Source organism: Vitis vinifera, chromosome 13 (assembly GCF_030704535.1).
Source record: "Vitis vinifera cultivar Pinot Noir 40024 chromosome 13, ASM3070453v1".
Classification (NCBI taxonomy): Eukaryota; Viridiplantae; Streptophyta; class Magnoliopsida; order Vitales; family Vitaceae; genus Vitis; species Vitis vinifera.
This window is the reverse complement of record NC_081817.1, coordinates 25,261,830-25,280,289: the sequence shown is the minus strand read 5'-3', so window position 1 is coordinate 25,280,289 and position 18,460 is coordinate 25,261,830. Positions and strand designations below refer to the sequence as shown.

The following is an 18,460-nucleotide window of genomic DNA, read 5'->3' as shown; positions in this document are numbered from 1 at the left end:
CACAGTGATGGTTATTCCCACCTAATGGAGGCGACTTTAAAGCATGGAGTGTTGTAGGTGTTGTAAGGCTGCCACGCTGAAGTTTCGTGTGGTGCAGTCGGTGTCGATGCAGTACATGGGGTCGTGGCATGCATGGCATTGCCGGTGTTGGTGCAGTTCATGCGGATGGCATCAAATTAGGATCTTGGAGATTTTAGTTAAGTGATATTAAAATAAATAAATAAATAAATAAATAAATAAATAAATAAAAAATCCTAGAGAGAAAGATTGGGTCCCACCATTATTTGGGCCTTGACATAAGTGGCTTTTTAGCCCATTAAGCTCAATGCATGGCAGTGACCCATTTTTACAAATTAAGGGGCTTTAAGTGTTAGCAATGGATAATTGTTAAATTTGGGCCAATTTAAGCACTGGTGGCCCATTTGAAATAATTTTATTGGGTTTAGGTACCCGATGATAATCTGAAGCCTTTTAAATTATTTTATAAATTTTCATGTAATTTTTTATACAAGCAATATAAATTATTCTATTCTAATTTATATGTTTATATGTATGAAAATGTAGCCTAAATTAAAAGTTGTAGCTTTTGATGCATGAAATTGTTACCTGAATTTGAGTTTGATATATTAAAATTATATCATATAGTTTTAATGTCCGGTGAATCCATATGATTTTTTAAATAATTAAGGAATAGCCACAGCATCCTTAATTATATAAAAAATTATATATTAATAAGGATCACATTATGGACATCAATTGTAATTAACTATATAAATATGATGTTTTACCCCACAGGGTTTTCATTATGTTTATATAATTAATTAGGATAAAATATTAAAATTAATTTTTCCTAATTTACCCACAGGAGTTAGGAATAATTAATTTAATAGGTTTATCATAAAGATTATAGACAGAAAATATCAAACTATATTTAGAATAAATTTCATGATTTAATAAAATAGTTTGATAAAGTCTATCATAAAGATAATGAATCTTATTGAATTAAAGATTTAGCCCACAGGCAATTTTTAATAAAATTAGATTCAATTTTAAGCATGTTCTACATTGGTAAAGCATGAATTTATATTAAAGCCTCAAATTTTTAATAAGCTTCTAATCCTTTTGTGCAGTTTTACCTAGCATATCTGATATTCGTTGTGAGGTTCCCGAACTTAGAGGAGATAACTTTAAGATATGGAAAGAGAGAATTCTTCTTCAATTAGGGTGCATGGACATAGATTATGCTATAAGGAAAGATGAACCGCATAAGATCACAGATACCAGCACACCTGAACAAATTTTATTGTACGAACGCTGGGAGAAATCTAATCGCCTTAGCGTGATGTACATTAAGACAAAAATCAGTGCTGGTATACGTGGTTCAATCGAGCAACATGAGAATGTCCGTGAATTGCTAAAGGCTATTGACGAGCAATTCGTCACTTCAGATAAAGCCTTGGCAAGCACCCTAATTATGAAGTTCACATCCCTGAAGCTCACCGGTGTAAAAGGTGTGCGTGAACATATCATGGAGATGAGGGACATTGTGGCTCAATTAAAGAAACTCGAGGTAGAAATGTCTGAATCTTTCTTGGTGCACTTTATCCTTAACACTCTTCCACCTCAGTATGGACCTTTCAAAATCTCTTACAACACACATAAGGATAAGTGGTCTATCAATGAATTGATGACCATGTGTGTTCAAGAGGAAGGAAGGTTATTGATGGAACAGGGAGAAAGTGTCATGCTGGTGACGCAAAGGAAAGGAAAGAAAGGAAAACCTCAAGCTAGTCAGAAAGGAAAGCAACAAATTCCTCCTAAATCTGACATTAAGAAAGACGAAAAGTGTTTTTTCTGTAAAAAGAAAGGACACGTGAAGAAGAAATGTCTGAAATTTCAGAATTGGCTTGAGAAGAAAGGTAACCCTACCTCATTTGTTTGCTATGAATCTAATATGGTTAATGTAAACACCAACACATGGTGGATTGATTCTGGATCTACAATCCACATTTCAAATTCCTTGCAGGGTATGCAAAACCTAAGGAAGCCAGTGACAAGTGAGCAATTCATCTTATCCGGAAACAAGATGGGCTCGCATGTGGAAGCAATAGGGACATGTTATTTAACTTTAAATAGTGGTTTTGTTTTAGAATTGCAAAAGACTTTTTATGTACCAAGTTTCTCACGAAACTTGATTTCAGTTTCTAAACTTGTACCGTTTGGATATTCCTTTCATTTTTCAGAAACATCTTTCAGTTTGATTTATAAATCTGAATGTGTTGGGAATGGTATCTTGTCTGATGGTCTTTATTGTATATTCTTACAAAATGATACTGCTTATAATTCATTGCATGTCCAAACTGGCATTAAGAGATGTGTTGTAAAAGAGGATTCCTCTACATTGTGGCATCGGAGATTAGGTCATATCTCCATAGATAGAATCAAAAGATTGGTGAATGATGGGGTACTTAGTACTTTAGATTTTACTGACTTTGAGACTTGTGTGGACTGCATTAAGGGTAAGCAGACCAATAAGTCAAAAAGAGGTGCTACTAGGAGTTCCACCATACTAGAGATCATACATACTGATATATGTAGTCTTGACATGGACTCTCATGGTCAGAAATACTTCATCTCTTTCATAGATGATTTCTCACGATACATGTATCTCTACATACTTCATAATAAAAATGAAGCTTTAGATGTCTTTAAAGTCTTCAAGGCAGAAGTAGAGAAACAATATGGTAAACAAATTAAGATTGTGAGATCAGATAGAGGTGGAGAATATTATGGTAGATACTTGGAAGATGGACAATCACCTGGACCATTTGCGAAGTTTCTTCAAGAGCATGGGATTGTTGCCCAATACACCATGCCTGGTTCTCCAGACCAAAATGGTGTAGCAGAAAGAAGAAACCGAACTTTATTGGACATGGTGAGGAGTATGCTTAGCAGCTCAAAACTTCCTAAATTCTTATGGACTGAAGCACTTAAGACAGCTGTGTATATATTAAACCGAGTTCCAACCAAGGTTGTCCCAAAGACGCCATTTGAGTTATTGAAAGGTTGGAAACCGAGTTTGCGACATATGCGCGTTTGGGGATGCTCGTCTGAAGTGAGAATATATAATCCACAAGAGAAGAAACTGGACCCAAGGACTATTAGTGGGTATTTCATTGGATATGCTGAAAAGTCTAAGGGGTACAGATTTTACTGTCCATCTCACAGCACTAGGATTGTGGAATCGAGAAATGCTAAATTTCTTGAATATGACTTGGTCAGTGGGAGCGATCAATTTAGAAACATAGTTTCTGATATTGATCATACAGAGTCTCAACCTTCCACTTCAAGTGATAGATTGTTTATTGTTCATAACACCCCTCAAGTACAATCGGGTGTAAAACGAACAATCACTGAAGTTCAACCAGTCGTTGAAGTTCCACAAGTTGTTGACAACATTCCAGTAGATCAAGTTGATCAGGAGTTTCCTGATACTTCTGGACAACAAGTTGAACCTCATACTTCCTTAGAAGATATTGGTGCAACCTTAAGAAGGTCTACTCGAACTAAGAGGTTAGCAATTCCTAATGATTATGTAGTGTATCTACAGGAATGTGACTACAATATAGGAGCCGAAAATGATCCCGAATCTTTTTCACAAGCCATGAGTTGTAAAGAATCAGAATTGTGGTACAATGCCATGAAGGATGAGATGAGTTCCATGAAGTGCAACGATGTTTGGGACCTTGTTGAGTTGCCTAATGGTGCAAAAACCATTGGTTGTAAATGGGTTTTTAAGACAAAGAAAGACTCATTAGGCAACATTGAGAGATACAAGGCCAGACTTGTTGCAAAGGGGTTCACTCAGAAAGAAGGAATCGATTACACGGAAACCTTTTCTCCTGTATCTAAGAAAGATTCCTTACGCATTATATTGGCATTAGTAGCCCACTTTGATTTGGAATTGCAACAAATGGATGTGAAAACTGCATTTCTTAATGGAGAGCTAGAGGAGGAGGTTTACATGAAACAACCTGAAGGATTCCCCTCTAGTGATGGTGAGCAATTGGTTTGTAAGCTTAAGAAATCCATATACGGTTTAAAACAAGCATCCCGCCAATGGTATTTAAAATTCCATAACATAATTTCTTCATTTGGTTTTGTTGAAAATGTTATGGATCAATGCATATACCTTAAGGTCAGTGGGAGTAAAGTTTGTTTTCTTGTTTTATACGTGGATGACATCTTACTTGCAACCAATGATAAGGGTTTACTTCATGAGGTGAAACAATTCCTCTCTAAAAATTTCGACATGAAGGATATGGGTGAGGCATCTTATGTCATTGGCATTAAGATCCATAGAGACAGATTTAAAGGCATCTTAGGTTTGTCTCAAGAAACCTATATCAATAAAGTTTTAGAGAGATTTCGGATGAATAATTGTTCACCTAGTGTTTCTCCTATAGTGAAGGGTGATAGGTTCAATCTGAACCAATGCCCGAAAAACGATCTTGAGAGGGAACAAATGAAGAACATTCCATATGCTTCTGCAGTCGAAAGTTTGATGTATGCTCAGGTCTGCACAAGGCCTGACATTGCATTTGCTGTTGGAATGTTAGGACGATATCAGAGTAACCCAGGTATAGACCACTGGAAAGCTGCAAAGAAAGTGATGAGATATCTTCAAGGAACCAAAGATTACAAGCTTATGTACAGACGAACAAGCAATTTAGAGGTAGTTGGCTACTCAGATTCAGACTTTGCTGGCTGTGTTGATTCACGTAAATCAACATCTGGATACATTTTTATATTGGCCGGTGGAGCTATATCTTGGAGGAGCGTTAAGCAGACCATGACTGCTACTTCTACTATGGAAGCTGAATTCATATCTTGTTTTGAGGCTACTTCACATGGTGTATGGCTTAAGAGTTTCATTTCCGGGCTTAGAGTTATGGATTCAATATCTAGGCCATTGAGTATATATTGCGACAATTCAGCTGCAGTCTTTATGGCAAAGAACAATAAAAGTGGAAGTCGAAGCAAGCACATTGACATTAAGTATCTGGCCATAAGAGAACGTGTTAAAGAAAAGAAAGTGGTTATTGAGCACATTAGCACTGAATTGATGATCGCTGATCCTTTGACTAAGGGCATGCCACCATTGAAATTCAAGGATCATGTAGTGAACATGGGACTTAGTTCCCTTATGTAGTTTCTATTGTACAAACTCTTGTTATGATGTTTTCTCATATTGATGCGCATTTTTTATTTAATTTTGAGAAAATTCAACTTCATTGGACCAAGAATGAACATAGGGTTTATTCATTAAGTAATATTGCCACATAAAGTATAATGTTAAGAAATGAGTACACTGTAATACATGGAAGGTAACACTCGTTAAATAGAGGACTTATCGCCATGATTCATGTATTTGTTACTTAATACTGATAATTGATGGATTAAGATAGGACATTAAGTTAAAAGTGTGGACCAAGTGGGAGAATGTTATCACCCCACGTCGTCTCCACGTTCACCACCATGAAGGGGTGATCCTGAAGTGGTCTAGCACCCACGTCCTCCACCATGATCCTACTTTTCCGCTGCGTTTTAGGAAGGTGTGGCAAGTCTGTAGAAACGTGGTATGATGGGAGGCCACGGTTATATATTTCTCATGGTCCCGAACTCGAAATCTGCCGTCTTCATTATTCAGTAAAACACCATCCATAGGAGATTATCAGAGTTTGGAAACCAAAAGCTTGAACCGATTACAACAACTTGATCCGATGGCTGGAGGTAAGTGGACTACCCTAAGTCTTTTTATAGATTTAATTCATGTTGCAAGTGTTCATTGAATTGAATATATCATGTATAAATTCTACATGGGATGCATCCACGGAAATGTGACCCCCCTCGACTAGACCCTACTGTCTATTCTCAATATAGAGCTGCCGCATCTGATGGTCTTGGCTGCAGCTGTCTGACACGTCACTAGAGACATGGGATGATGACTGGGTCTTTATTATGGTCTTTAAATGAATCATCTTCTGTAAAAGCTCTCTTAAAAGAATGAGAACAGCTCCATAATAACATATTGTAATGGCAGTTTCAAAATTCTGAAGACGAAAGGACAAAACCTGCCTATAATTCCAATTTATTCATCAAGACCAAACTGATGATTCTCTTGATGACAGAGGACAGCTTGATCAATTTCAACTGCAGGTATAAAGTCTCCTTTCTCAAGACATTAGATTGCCTTTTGTCGACTCAAATGAATCCTGAAATATGCTAAAATTAATTTCCCGTCCTCTCACTCCTCAAATTTCAGCAAAACAAGCCTCTACTGCCATCCGTTCAAGCCATCCATAATCTTATTCCCAAATCCAAACCCGGAAAGATTGTCATGATGACCACAGTTGGGATACATCTCACCCCCATCCAATATGTAATAATACATGTTAAGAGTAACTGCAGAAACATTTCTCAATACAACATAGCATCGATGCATGGTTGATCAAACCAAACTTAGTCGAGGAACGAATTTTGATGGAACGAATTTTCTTTGAGCTTTGTCCTTGCTTATACAATAGTCATGACATAATTCAATTAAAACATTATTATATTTTGTAAATTGAGAAATACTAAAAAGATTTTTGGTTATGTGTGGAACATGTAAGATGTTATTAAGGAGAAGAGGTTTAGAAGAATTTTTGCAAGGTAAAAAGGCCAAAATGAGACATAGCAAGTTTAGAACCATTACCAACCATAAGCTTCTCATTACCCATGTAATCTACCTTGATAGTCAAATTATTCATATCGACAGTGATGTGGTTTGTTGCGCTACTATCGACATACTACTCGTGATCTCCAAAGTTAGAGGTGAAAGCAACATTTGCCTAATAACTAGTCAAATCAACACTTGAAAAGCTAATATATATCAAACCTTTTGTAGCATTTAGCAACCACATGACCAATCTTGCCATAGAGTTGACAAATTGGCTTGTTGCCATGACTAGAACCACCATTGTCAAGGTCATCATGACCACAAAAATGAGAGTTACCGCCATGATTGGCATTACTCAATACAACAAAAAAGGATCTGCGATAAGCAACATTAATAGAGGGAGAATTTTGCAAATTAGTTGGCAAAAAGACCAATTGATGTTGAATCATCATTTCATGAGTCTATATGACAAGTTGCACTACTACAAAAAATGTAATTTATGACGCTTTTTTTCTTGACGCTTATATAAAGTGCCATTATTTATTCTTAAAAATGGGTATTAATGACGCTTGCATTATCTTGGCACTTTAAAGGGAGAAATAATGACGTTTTTAAATAATGGCATTTTTTTAAGCGTCATTGTACAATGAATTTCAAATAATGACGCTTTTTTAAGTGCCATTGTAGGAGAACCTCAACCTTGGCGCTTTTAAAAGCGTCATTGTACAATGCATTTCAAATAATGACGCTTTTTTAAGTGCCATTGTAGGATAACCTCAACCTTGACGCTTTTAAAAGCGTCATTTTCTGTTCATTTTATAATTACTCACATTTTTCAATTAAAAAAAAGAGATAAATGTAATAAAGCCTTTTCCATACCCGATGCCCACACTCAAGTTTCATTACCAAATCTATCTCTAACTGAACCAACAAGCTCCAGCCAATTTCGATTGAGAAAATGAAGTTCTTACTCCAAATCAAGAAGATAGCATTCATGGATGTTCCACCGATTTGACTATTTGGGTGCTGGACTGAGAGAAAGGAAATGAATGGAGATATGAGAGAAAGCTAGAGTTTTTTTAGATTCGTAGGTTGGGAGAGGCAAGAGGCAGCAAAGGCAGGTGCCTTCGGTTGAAGAGGTAAGCAAGGAGGTCTACAAAATAGCACTTTTTGGTAGTAATCACACCCCCCAACTGACTCATTGCTAGTCCCTTAGCAATGGAGGACATAAAAACTAAGTAAACTATAATAATATACATAAAAGGGATCATGCAAATCACTCCAAAAAATGATATGAGTGGCATGATGGACATCCATGGATCAATAAAGATGTGAAACTCAACCTATAATAAGAGTTGTCAAAGCATTCACTTGATCATAGAGTACAAAGAATGGATATTATGCAAGTTTAAGCATAAAAAGAATTTCCACTCTCAAAAGATCGAAATCAAATTCTTCCACTAAAAGCTAAGTGTTAATGTGATTAGCTTCCGAGTATAGTATGGATAACTATCATCTCCCCCCAACCTAAGTCTTTCTTTAAGTTTAGCAAAATTAACCATCTCTTGATAGGCTAGGAACGCACCTTTTATTCACAATTCTTTTCACTTACTAAACTTAACCAATTCACCCATGTAACAAGCAGAGGATCGGTGACTCCCAACCAATAAAGGCTTAGGGCACCAGGCTTAAAAGGCTTTCACCACCCCTTCGGACCATGCTCAGGTTTTAAGGCAAGCAAAGAAGTTTATTCTATATTTTTTTTTCTTTTTCTTTTTCTTTTTCTTCTTTTTTTATTTTTATTTTTTCAAAGACTCATTGGTCTTTATGAGGTGTCCCAACACTATTAAAGAGAGGTTAAAGGTGTCAAATTATGGTTTCTCAAGCTTAGAGGGTGAGATAGTTTCACATCTTATAATCGGAATCTAATGTATGTGTGTGCGAATAGCTTAAGGTGGAAGAGATAAGTTTGCATGCAATGGGAGTTTCAACAATTTATCAACTTTTAGAAGAGCATAATACAAACTCTAAGACTCATGTAATCAAGTTGAAACTTGACTTCTCTCATTTAATTTTGAGAGTTAATCCTTAATATCCATGGAGTTTAAAGCAAAAAAAATTTTAAAATTTAAACAAAAAGTAGCTAATTTAACTAAGTATGATAAAAATTTAAACTAATACTTACTTCCTCAACTCTCCCCCCAACCGAGATGAACATTGTCCTCAATGTTTGAATCGAAAATAAGGAGGAAGGAAGTGGTACCTCATGTGATGTGGACTTGGAGTTGAGAAGGTAAACCACCTGTTTCAAAATTCAAAAATTGAATGAGAGAGGAATTTATACTAAATATTTACAAAAATGATGAGTGGGCCCCACTTTGGGCAGTTGAGGACAAGGCTCAAAGGGTCTTAGGCATAATGGAGCAAAGAAATGAGACTCAGAGGCTTGGGATTGGGGAGGGTAGGTATGGAGAAACTGAAATTTTCGCACAAGGGGGGGTGGTGTGCGAATTTTTCGCACAAGGGAGGGGGGTGTGCGAGTTTCGCACAGGGCACTATTCACCCGTGCAAATGCGAAATTGGATTCTTTCAAATGGCCATAACTTCTTCGTTTCAAATCCAAATTGAGCACCGTTTGAAGATATGGACTCCTGACTTCCCAAGCTTTGAAACGACATATGGTATGCACGAAATGGACTTCGGGAAGTGCTCCAAAAGTGGCTGTCATGACTGTCATCAAGAATGCTTCTTTTCGCACCATGTACTGTCACTGTGCGAAAAATTTGCATTGAGTGTGTTCATGGTGCGAAATTCCACTGAGAGCTTTGCTTATGCATTTTGGCTCCCTTGTTTCCTCTGTTTCACCTCCATTTCGATTTTTGCAAGCATCGTACCTGCATGAACACTTCAAAACTCATCTTAAAAACATATTAAAACTAAATTAAAGCTAAGAATTCAAACTAAAACATGCATAAATTTAAAGAAAGCATAGAATTTAAATGAAGCTGATAGCATGTACCCCAAAAAGAAGATGAACTATTTAGCTCATCCTCACTCACACACCCACTTCATGCTGAATTCCCCCTGGATCCCAAACAAAATTGGCATTCTTCCCATTTGGTCCAAGGGAATTTGTTTCTCTTCTCTTCCCTGGAGAAGTGGATGCTTTAAAGGGTTCAAGTAACCCTTTGTCATCTTGAACCTTATGATTTTCAATGGAAGGTTGGTCCATAGAGTTGTCATAGCAATCCCCCACCAAAGTGTCGATCTTCAACACTTTCCTTGATCTTTTTGCATTGGTTCCTTGAAGGTTATGGTGGGGTTGAGGAGGAAGCTTCCTTTTCCCCCTTGCTATGTCGAGATTGGTGAGCTTTTCAATGGAGTCTTGAACTTTTTCTATCCTTAGTGATAGATTATTATAAACCCCCTCCATTCTTACATTTATTGAACTCTCCAAATTATCAATCTTTTCATTAAGATGAGAGTTGATCTTTTGTTGCTCACCTACAAAGTCCTCCATGACTTTGCTTATCTTTAAAATGGCTTGCTCCAATGAAGATGTACTCATTGATGGTTGAGGTTGAGGTTGGGTTGTAAGGTTGGGATGGTTATTCCAACTTGAGGTGTAGGAGCTTTGGTAACCGCACATGTCCCTCACAGTTGGAATGGTAGGGCACTCCCCTACCGTATGCTCATATGAATCATCTCCATTCAAAGCATACTTACTACCCCATTGCCTTTGTTGAACTTGCCTTTTCCCTAATTCAATCTGATCCCTCATGGATAGGTATGCGAATTTGTCCTTCGGTTGATGTTGAGAGCTTTGATCTTCATGTGGAATTTCCATTTCTAAAAAAAAATGATATTCAACTAAGGCTTTTTTCTTCAACTTGTACCAGGGTTCCCTCTTGGTCTCGAATCCAACAAGGAACGCACAAATTGAAATTAAAACAAAAATAAAAGAAAAGAGAATAAAAAAAAAATTAACTAAATAAAAACTAAACTAAAAAAAAATTATAAGAAAACTCACCAAACTTGTGATGAAGATCACAAGTTACCCTTAATGGTTGCTTCACTGTGCTTGTGGCACCTTCCCCGGCAACGGCGCCATTTGATTCGACTCATGGTAGCTTAGCTTTAAAGGCGTATCAACAAAATTTATACCTTGAATACTATTACTAAAGTAGCCAAGCTACTATAACATAGTGGTTCTAGGATCGTTCACTGGGAAGGGTTTTCGCAACACAAGTGATATTCAAGTTAGGAAAATAGGTGATTTTCTTATGGATGTTAGCTTTAAAAGAAGATGTAAATGTTTTAGAAAGATTTAAACTAATCTAAGCTAACATTAAAGACTAAAATGAAAGGTTGTAAAAACAAGTTTCTCAAAGATAGGATAGCTATGCTCTGGCTCTTATGCAAATTGGAAATCTTAGGATAGGCTCCTCGCGTTAAGGTTGCAACTATGGTGATGCTTGCTTCCCGAACCGGTATGGATTTAGCAAATCACGTTTTAATCCTTTAAAATGGCAAAACAGATGGTAGTGAATTTCATCAATGGTTATTCACCTTAGACTTCCTTTGAATGGCTCGTAAGAGATAACTAATGGTCTAAAGCCAAAAGCTTACCAAATATTGGCAACTCAAAGTCATTCCAGGTGATAAACTCACCTTTCAATGGCCATTGAAATTGGTTCTAACGGATTAATACAAAACTTGGAATTGAAAACCTCACCTTCCAATAGCTCGTAGGAGATAACTAATGGATAGAAATCCAAAAGCTTATCAAGTATTGGCCGTTGGAAGTTGTCTAAAGGAAATAAAAACCAAACTTTGCATTAATGAACCTTTAATGAAAAACGACTACCTTACCTTCCGGGTGTGAGAAATTTCCATGGGATTGCATCCAAGTCATCACATAACATCCATACTTTGAGAAACTAAAAGTTTTAGCCAATCATCCTCTGAGGAAAAACCCATAGAGGTTGTTTGGCTACCAAGAAAATAAAATAGTGAAGAGAAAAGAGAAAACGAGAGAGTGTGAAACGTAATATGTATTATATATTCCAAGAGGTGATTTCCACCCCTTATATAGTCTTTACAAAAGCAAAAGCTTGTGATTGGCTTGTTACAAGGAGAAGAAAGGAAATTACATAAAAAAAATACAAAAGAAAATATCTAAAGTGGAGTCTGCAAAAACAGAGCAAAATTCGCACCACGCATGGGGTGTGCGAAATTTTCGCACACCTGAGGGGGGTGTGCGAGTTTCGCACACCTTTCGCACACCTGGAGCAGTTGTCTTCCAAAGGCCATATCTTCCTCATTTCAGCTCCAAATCATACACGGTTTGAAGCGTTAGATTCTTGACTTACTGAGCTTTGAAATGGTATATAGCATGTAGAAAATGGACTTCGGGAAGTGCTCCAAAAGTGCCAAAGAAGACTGCAGCTGCTGTCCTCTGTTTTCCTCTTTGCTTCTTTTTGCTTCTCTTTGCTTCTCTTTGCTTTTCTCCTTTTGTTGGCTTGCTTTGGTGTAGCTAAAAGCTTGCTTTAACTTGTCCAAGTAGCTCCTCCATCATTTGGCATGCTTGAAAATATTCATAAGCTGATATAAACATGTAAACTTGCCACAAAATGGTTAAAACCAATTACTAAGGACCTTAATGAATTAATTGGGTTAAATGAATATGATTACTACTCAAAGGTGCTTAAAACCATTATAATTAGGTCTACAAAATAGCACTTTTTGGTAGTAATCAGTAAGCAAGGAGGAAAGGTCGAAGAACTAGAGGAATAGAGGAAAGAAAAGAAGGGAGAAGAAAAAACCCAGAAGAGAGAGTTGTCGGGTACGAGCCCATATGTTCTCGTTTTCCCATGGATTCACATTCTTCACTATTGATTTCTAGGACTTGAGTGTGAATGCTTGTAAATCTGTTGTGGTTTTTGTTTATTATCAATTATTTTCTTGGTTTGCATCTCCGATAAAAAGATACTATACCTCTGTTTTTAGGCTCAATTGTGTCTCTCCTCTGTTTTTGTTCTCTGGTTCTTATGTTCTCTGGAAGATTTGGAAATGGTTCTGGTGTTGTTCCATTTGTGTACAATGGTTCATGCCGAAAGGAGTTTGCTTTCCATGGAGTTGTAGGTACTGCCTATAACTTGTTTGATGAAATGCCATTTCGAGATATGGGCTCTTGGAATGCATAGAAAGTTTTTCAACAATTTTTATTAAGGGATGTAGTGTCATGGAACTCAATAATTGCTGCCTATGAGCAGAATCATGTGGCTTTCGAATTAAGTAAAAAAAATTTCTTCAAGGGGCGCTACCCCCTTCAACCCCTGCGAGCTGACCGGGCAGCTCGACCCCCGACATCCTGAGCGAAGTGCAACATTTACTACTAATTTAAGCTTCAGAATCTGACATAGGCTTCATTGCTTATGTTACAAAAGATGCTATTCAACTTCATTTTTAAATGGGTTACACAACATGTTATCTAATTAATAATAACGTCATGTTTGGTTCATCTATTCAATAAACTAATTGAGATTTGACACCCCACTTATGACCACAAACTAGAATGGTCACCCCCAACATAAGTAGAACACATGTCAAGGTGCGGCTTAGCTCTACTTTAGCCTTACTTGGGAAATCTACCCAAGTCTAAGCCTAAAAACAAAATGAAAAAAATATCATGATATTATATTACTACAAATTATATGTATCTATATTGATTATCTAATTAATCAAGACTCTAAAAAAATGAGTAACTTTGATAAATCATTTTGGGGGTTGGAGATGAACCAATTTTAACATGAACTTTATGTAGTGGGTCTTTAATGGATTTAGCCAAGTTTGTGAACTTAGGCCTAAAATGTGATGCTTACAAACAATATTTTCCTATTCTCACCATTGCAATTGATATGAATAATTTATAATACATAACTAGATGTAATATTTTAATACGTATTTATGTTTTAGTTTTAATCAACTATGCATGCATGAAACCTTAGAATTCCCATTCAAGTATCATTGTGAGACAAAAGTTTCTCTTATTACATACTAAGACAATAAGTTGTCAAAATGTGAAATGTGGGTATATTTAAGCCAGTTTCAAGTTGACAACTACTAAATTTGTCTTCCATGTGATAAAGATCTTTTCTCTGCAAATGATGTTTGAATTGTCCAGTTGGACAGTATAGGAAAACATGATATCTATGAAGTTAATTGTTTGTTCTTAATTCAATTTTTAGAAAATTTGGTAGTCTTTCTTCTTGTTCTCTGGGTGCATATTTGAACAAGGTCACATATTGTGCCTTATCCATTTTGTGTACTTGGAGAACTATAGGGAAATGCTGTCGAAATTTCTTTAAAATGAATTTAAGTATATTGGCAATTGACACATAGGGATTATGTATTCTTATATGGGATAGGAACCACCACCTAATTAAGGATTTTGGAGATGTTAGAATGCCTAAATCATGTATAAATCACTTGCTTCTATTCATTCGAATCTTAGTTCCATTCGTTAATTGTTTTAGTTCATGGTATCATTGTCTCATGTGGTTATGTGTTTTTAAAATTTTCAAACTTGGTGTATTCAATAATATAAGAGAAGACTAAAAGTTAGATCTTGCTTTTCATTCCTATTCATGAATAAAGCAAACATCATGAATGAACTAAGATCCATTTTTTATGCTAATATTGAATAACCTAATATACTAATTATGTTTCTTGTCATATTGCTTATTGTTAGATGACTTGCACATTGTCGTTTTTTGGATTGGTCTAAGTTTTGTGACAATGTGGGAAATTTTAATTTGGTAGATTATATATTTTAAGCCTATTAATAGGATTTTATTAATAACTTTAGTTGTTGGTGGTATCTAGGAGTTGTGTTTATCTCTTGTACATCAAATGGATCGTTCTTGGTTGTCAAAGGATAGGAGATCAAAGGATTATGCAGATGGGGTAGAAATTTATCGCATTTGCATTACAATATTCCACATATAAAAACTCCATTAAATGTCCATGCCTTCAGTGTGGTAAAATGATATTCCACACTCCTCAAAAAATTAGAGAACATTTATTCTTCTATGGAATTGATCAGAGTTACCATACATGGTATTGGCATGGAGACGCTGCTCCAAGTGGACCACCAACTAGTAGGGCAGAATGACATCATACAGTTGAATTTAACGATGTGGATAGTACAATAGAAATGGTTCAAGTTGCATATGATGATTGTAAGAATGACCCAAAATTGTTTGAAACATTACTTGAAGATGCTCAAAAACCTTTATATCCTGGTTGTAGAAACTTTACAAAGTTATCTGCATTGGTCAAATTATACAACCTGAAAGCACGATATGGATGGTCTGATAAAAGCTTTTCAGAGCTTTTAAGTATTCTTGGAGATATGTTGCCTCTAAACAATGAGTTGCCTCTGTCTATGTATGAAGCAAAAAAAACATTGAATACATTGGGAATGGAATATGAGAAAATACATGCATGTCTCAATGATTGCATATTGTATAGAAATGAGTTGAAGGATGCAACTTTTTATCCTACTTGTGGAACTTCAAGGTGGAAGTTAGATGGAACAGGTACTAAAAAGAGGAAGGGAGTCCCTGCAAAAGTAATGTGGTATTTTCCTCCTATTCCAAGATTTAGAAGATTGTAGTCCCCAAAAATTGCAAAATACCTCATATGGCATGCTCAAGAAAGAGAATTTGATGGTAAAATGCGTCATCCATCTGACTCCCCATCATGGAAGCTAGTTGATCACAGATGGCCTGATTTTGCTTCAGAACCTAGAAACCTTAGACTTGCCATTTCAGCAGATGGTATAAATCCTCATAGTTCAATGAGCATTAGACATAGTTGTTGGCCTATTATAATGGTCATTTACAACCTTCCTCCTTGGTTGTGCATGAAAAGGAAGTTTATGATGCTATCTTTATTAATATCAGGTCCACGACAACCTGGAAAAGACATTGATGTTTATTTAGCACCATTATTGGATGACTTAAAAATGTTGTGGGATGTAGGGGTTGAATGTTATGATGTGCATCAGCAAGAGGTCTTTACATTAAGAGTTGTTCTACTATGGACAATCAATGATTTCCCTGCATATGGAAACTTATCTGGTTGTGTAGTTAAAGGATATTTTGCATGTCCCATATGTGGGGAAGATATATTCTCTCACAGATAGAAGCATGGGAAAAAGAACTCATATACAGGTTATAGAAGATTTCTTCCTTGCAACCATCCTTTTAGGAAACAAAAGAAGGCATTTAATGGTAAACAAGAGTTTAGCTCACCTCCGCAACCATTGAGTGGAGAGGAAATCCTAAGGAAAATTGATGTCATTTCTAATTCATGGGGAAAAAATAAAAACTCCCGAGGCAAGTTGAATGTCAATACTACAAATTGTTGGAAAAAGAAGTCCATATTCTTTGATCTTGAGTATTGGAAATACCTACATGTTCGTCATAGCTTGGATGTAATGCACATAGAGAAGAATGTTTGTGAAAGCATCATTGGTACCTTACTCAACATTCCAGGTATGACGAAAGATGGACTTAATTCTCGCCTAGACCTGCTAAAGATGGGCTTAAGGTGTGAATTGGGGCCAAGGTTTGAATCAAATCAAACTTATCTCCCACCTGCATGTTATACGTTATCTAAAGTGGAGAAAAAGGTTTTTTGCCAAACTTTATCACAATTAAAGGTTCCTGAAGGTTATTGCTCTAACATGAGAAACCTTGTGTCAATGGAAGACTTGAAGCTTTATGGTCTTAAATCGCATGACTATCATACATTAATGCAACAATTATTGCCAATGTCATTACGATCCCTTTTGCTAAAGCATGTAAGGCATGCTATTTGCAGATTGAGTTTTTTTTTCAATGCTCTGTGTAGCAAAGTGGTTGATGTGTCTGCACTAGATAAGTTACAAAATGATTTGGTGGTGACATTATGCTTGCTTGAGAAGTACTTTCCACCTTCCTTTTTTGATATCATGCTTCATCTTACTGTACATCTTGTACAGGAGGTGAGACTTTGTGGACCAGTTTACCTAAGGTGGATGTACCCATTTGAAAGATTCATGAAAGTTTTGAAAGGGTATGTACGAAACCATAATCGGCCCGAAGGTTGTATCACTGAATGCTATATTGCAGAGGAAGCTATTGAATTTTGTACAGAGTATTTATCAAATGTAGATGCGATTGGGATTCCTATTAGTGCAAACATTTACCAAAAAGTTGGGGCACCAATACCTAGAGGTCAAGTTGTGACAATTGATTCCAATTTGTGGTTACATGCACATCATTATGTTTTAGAGAATACAACTATTGTTCAACCTTATATTGAGTAAGAACCACTAACACTTAATATTTGTGTCTGAAACTTAAAATAACTTTAAGACATTAACTTTGAATTTCTTATAAATAATTATATAGAGAGCACATGGAATGGTTGAAATTGAAAAATCCTCGTCAATCAAAAAGACAAAAGTGGCTCTAGGATGAACACCTGCGGACTTTTACTTATTGGTTGAGAAAAAAGGTATTGGAATGGTGTTAAAATGTGAAGTATTCTTTTTACTAATGTTTAACATACATAATAACTATTATTTATAATTACAGATTGAAGCTGCAATTGGTAATAATGAACCTATATCTGAAGCCCTTAAGTGGATAGCTCATGGTCCTAGCCATTATGTCTCTAAATATCATGGATATGTCATTAATGGGTGTCGATACCATACCAAGGAATGAGATGACTTACGAGCTACCCAAAATAGTGGAGTTAGTATTGTAGCTTCAACAATGCAAATCGCAAGTGCAAAGGATCAAAATCCAGTGTTTGGTGAGCTTTGTTTCTATGGCATTATTACCGAGATCTGGGACCTTGATTATACCATGTTTAGGATACCGGTTTTCAAGTGTGATTGGGTTGATAATAAAAATGGCATAAAAGTTGATGATCTTGGCTTTACATTAGTTGACTTTAGCAAAATTGCTCATAAATCAGATCCTTTCATTTTGGCATCCCAAGCTAAGCAAGTATTTTATGTGCAAGACCAACTTGATCCAAGATGGTCGGTTGTTTTATCAACCCCTCAAAAAGATTTCTTGGATATGGAAGGAGGTGAAGACTTTGTTGACAATTCGATTGAACACCATCCCTTTATAGGGGCATTGCCACAAATTGAAGCGTTTGATGTAATGGATGACTCAAATGCAACATGTATGCGAGGCGATTGTGAGGGGATTTGGATTGAGAACAAATCCTCTATGTAGCTGTATTTTAATGCTAATGTATGAATAAAGGCCATGGAATGGGTTGCAACAACCACAAAATAGGTAATTTTTATCCTTTCTTTATTTTTTTGCACAAAATATTGACCATTCTTTAACATCTCCCAATAACATATTTACTAAAACCTTTTCCCTAAATTGTGCATGGAAGATACTAAATTAGTTATGTTTGTGAGTAAAAAAATTATGAAATTTTTTATTATCAATATGCATGTTGTGTTTTCCAAACTTAATGTAACACAAATCGATAGTCCAAAAGCTTTCATAAGTTCTTATGGACTTGATGAACTTGTTGAAACCACGTGCTCCTTCCATGTTGATTCTTATAGGAAATTCCTACTGCAAATTTAGCTTTCTTATACAAAGGCCCTTGGGTTGCTTAAAATAAATGAAATGTTAAACAAAGCGGGACAAA

The 18,460-nt window shown here is 36.1% G+C and overlaps 1 protein-coding gene across 1 annotated transcript; it reads left to right on the top strand.

Annotated features, from left to right (window-relative positions):
• Nucleotides 1-1,131: 1,131 nt before the first annotated feature.
• LOC132254974 (uncharacterized) lies at nucleotides 1,132-2,195 on the top strand. Its single transcript, XM_059742184.1, has 2 exons — nucleotides 1,132-1,919; nucleotides 2,027-2,195. The coding sequence occupies exons 1-2, from the start codon at nucleotides 1,229-1,231 to the stop codon at nucleotides 2,059-2,061; spliced, it is 726 nt and encodes a 241-aa protein (XP_059598167.1). The 5' UTR covers nucleotides 1,132-1,228; the 3' UTR covers nucleotides 2,062-2,195.
• Nucleotides 2,196-18,460: the final 16,265 nt, after the last annotated feature.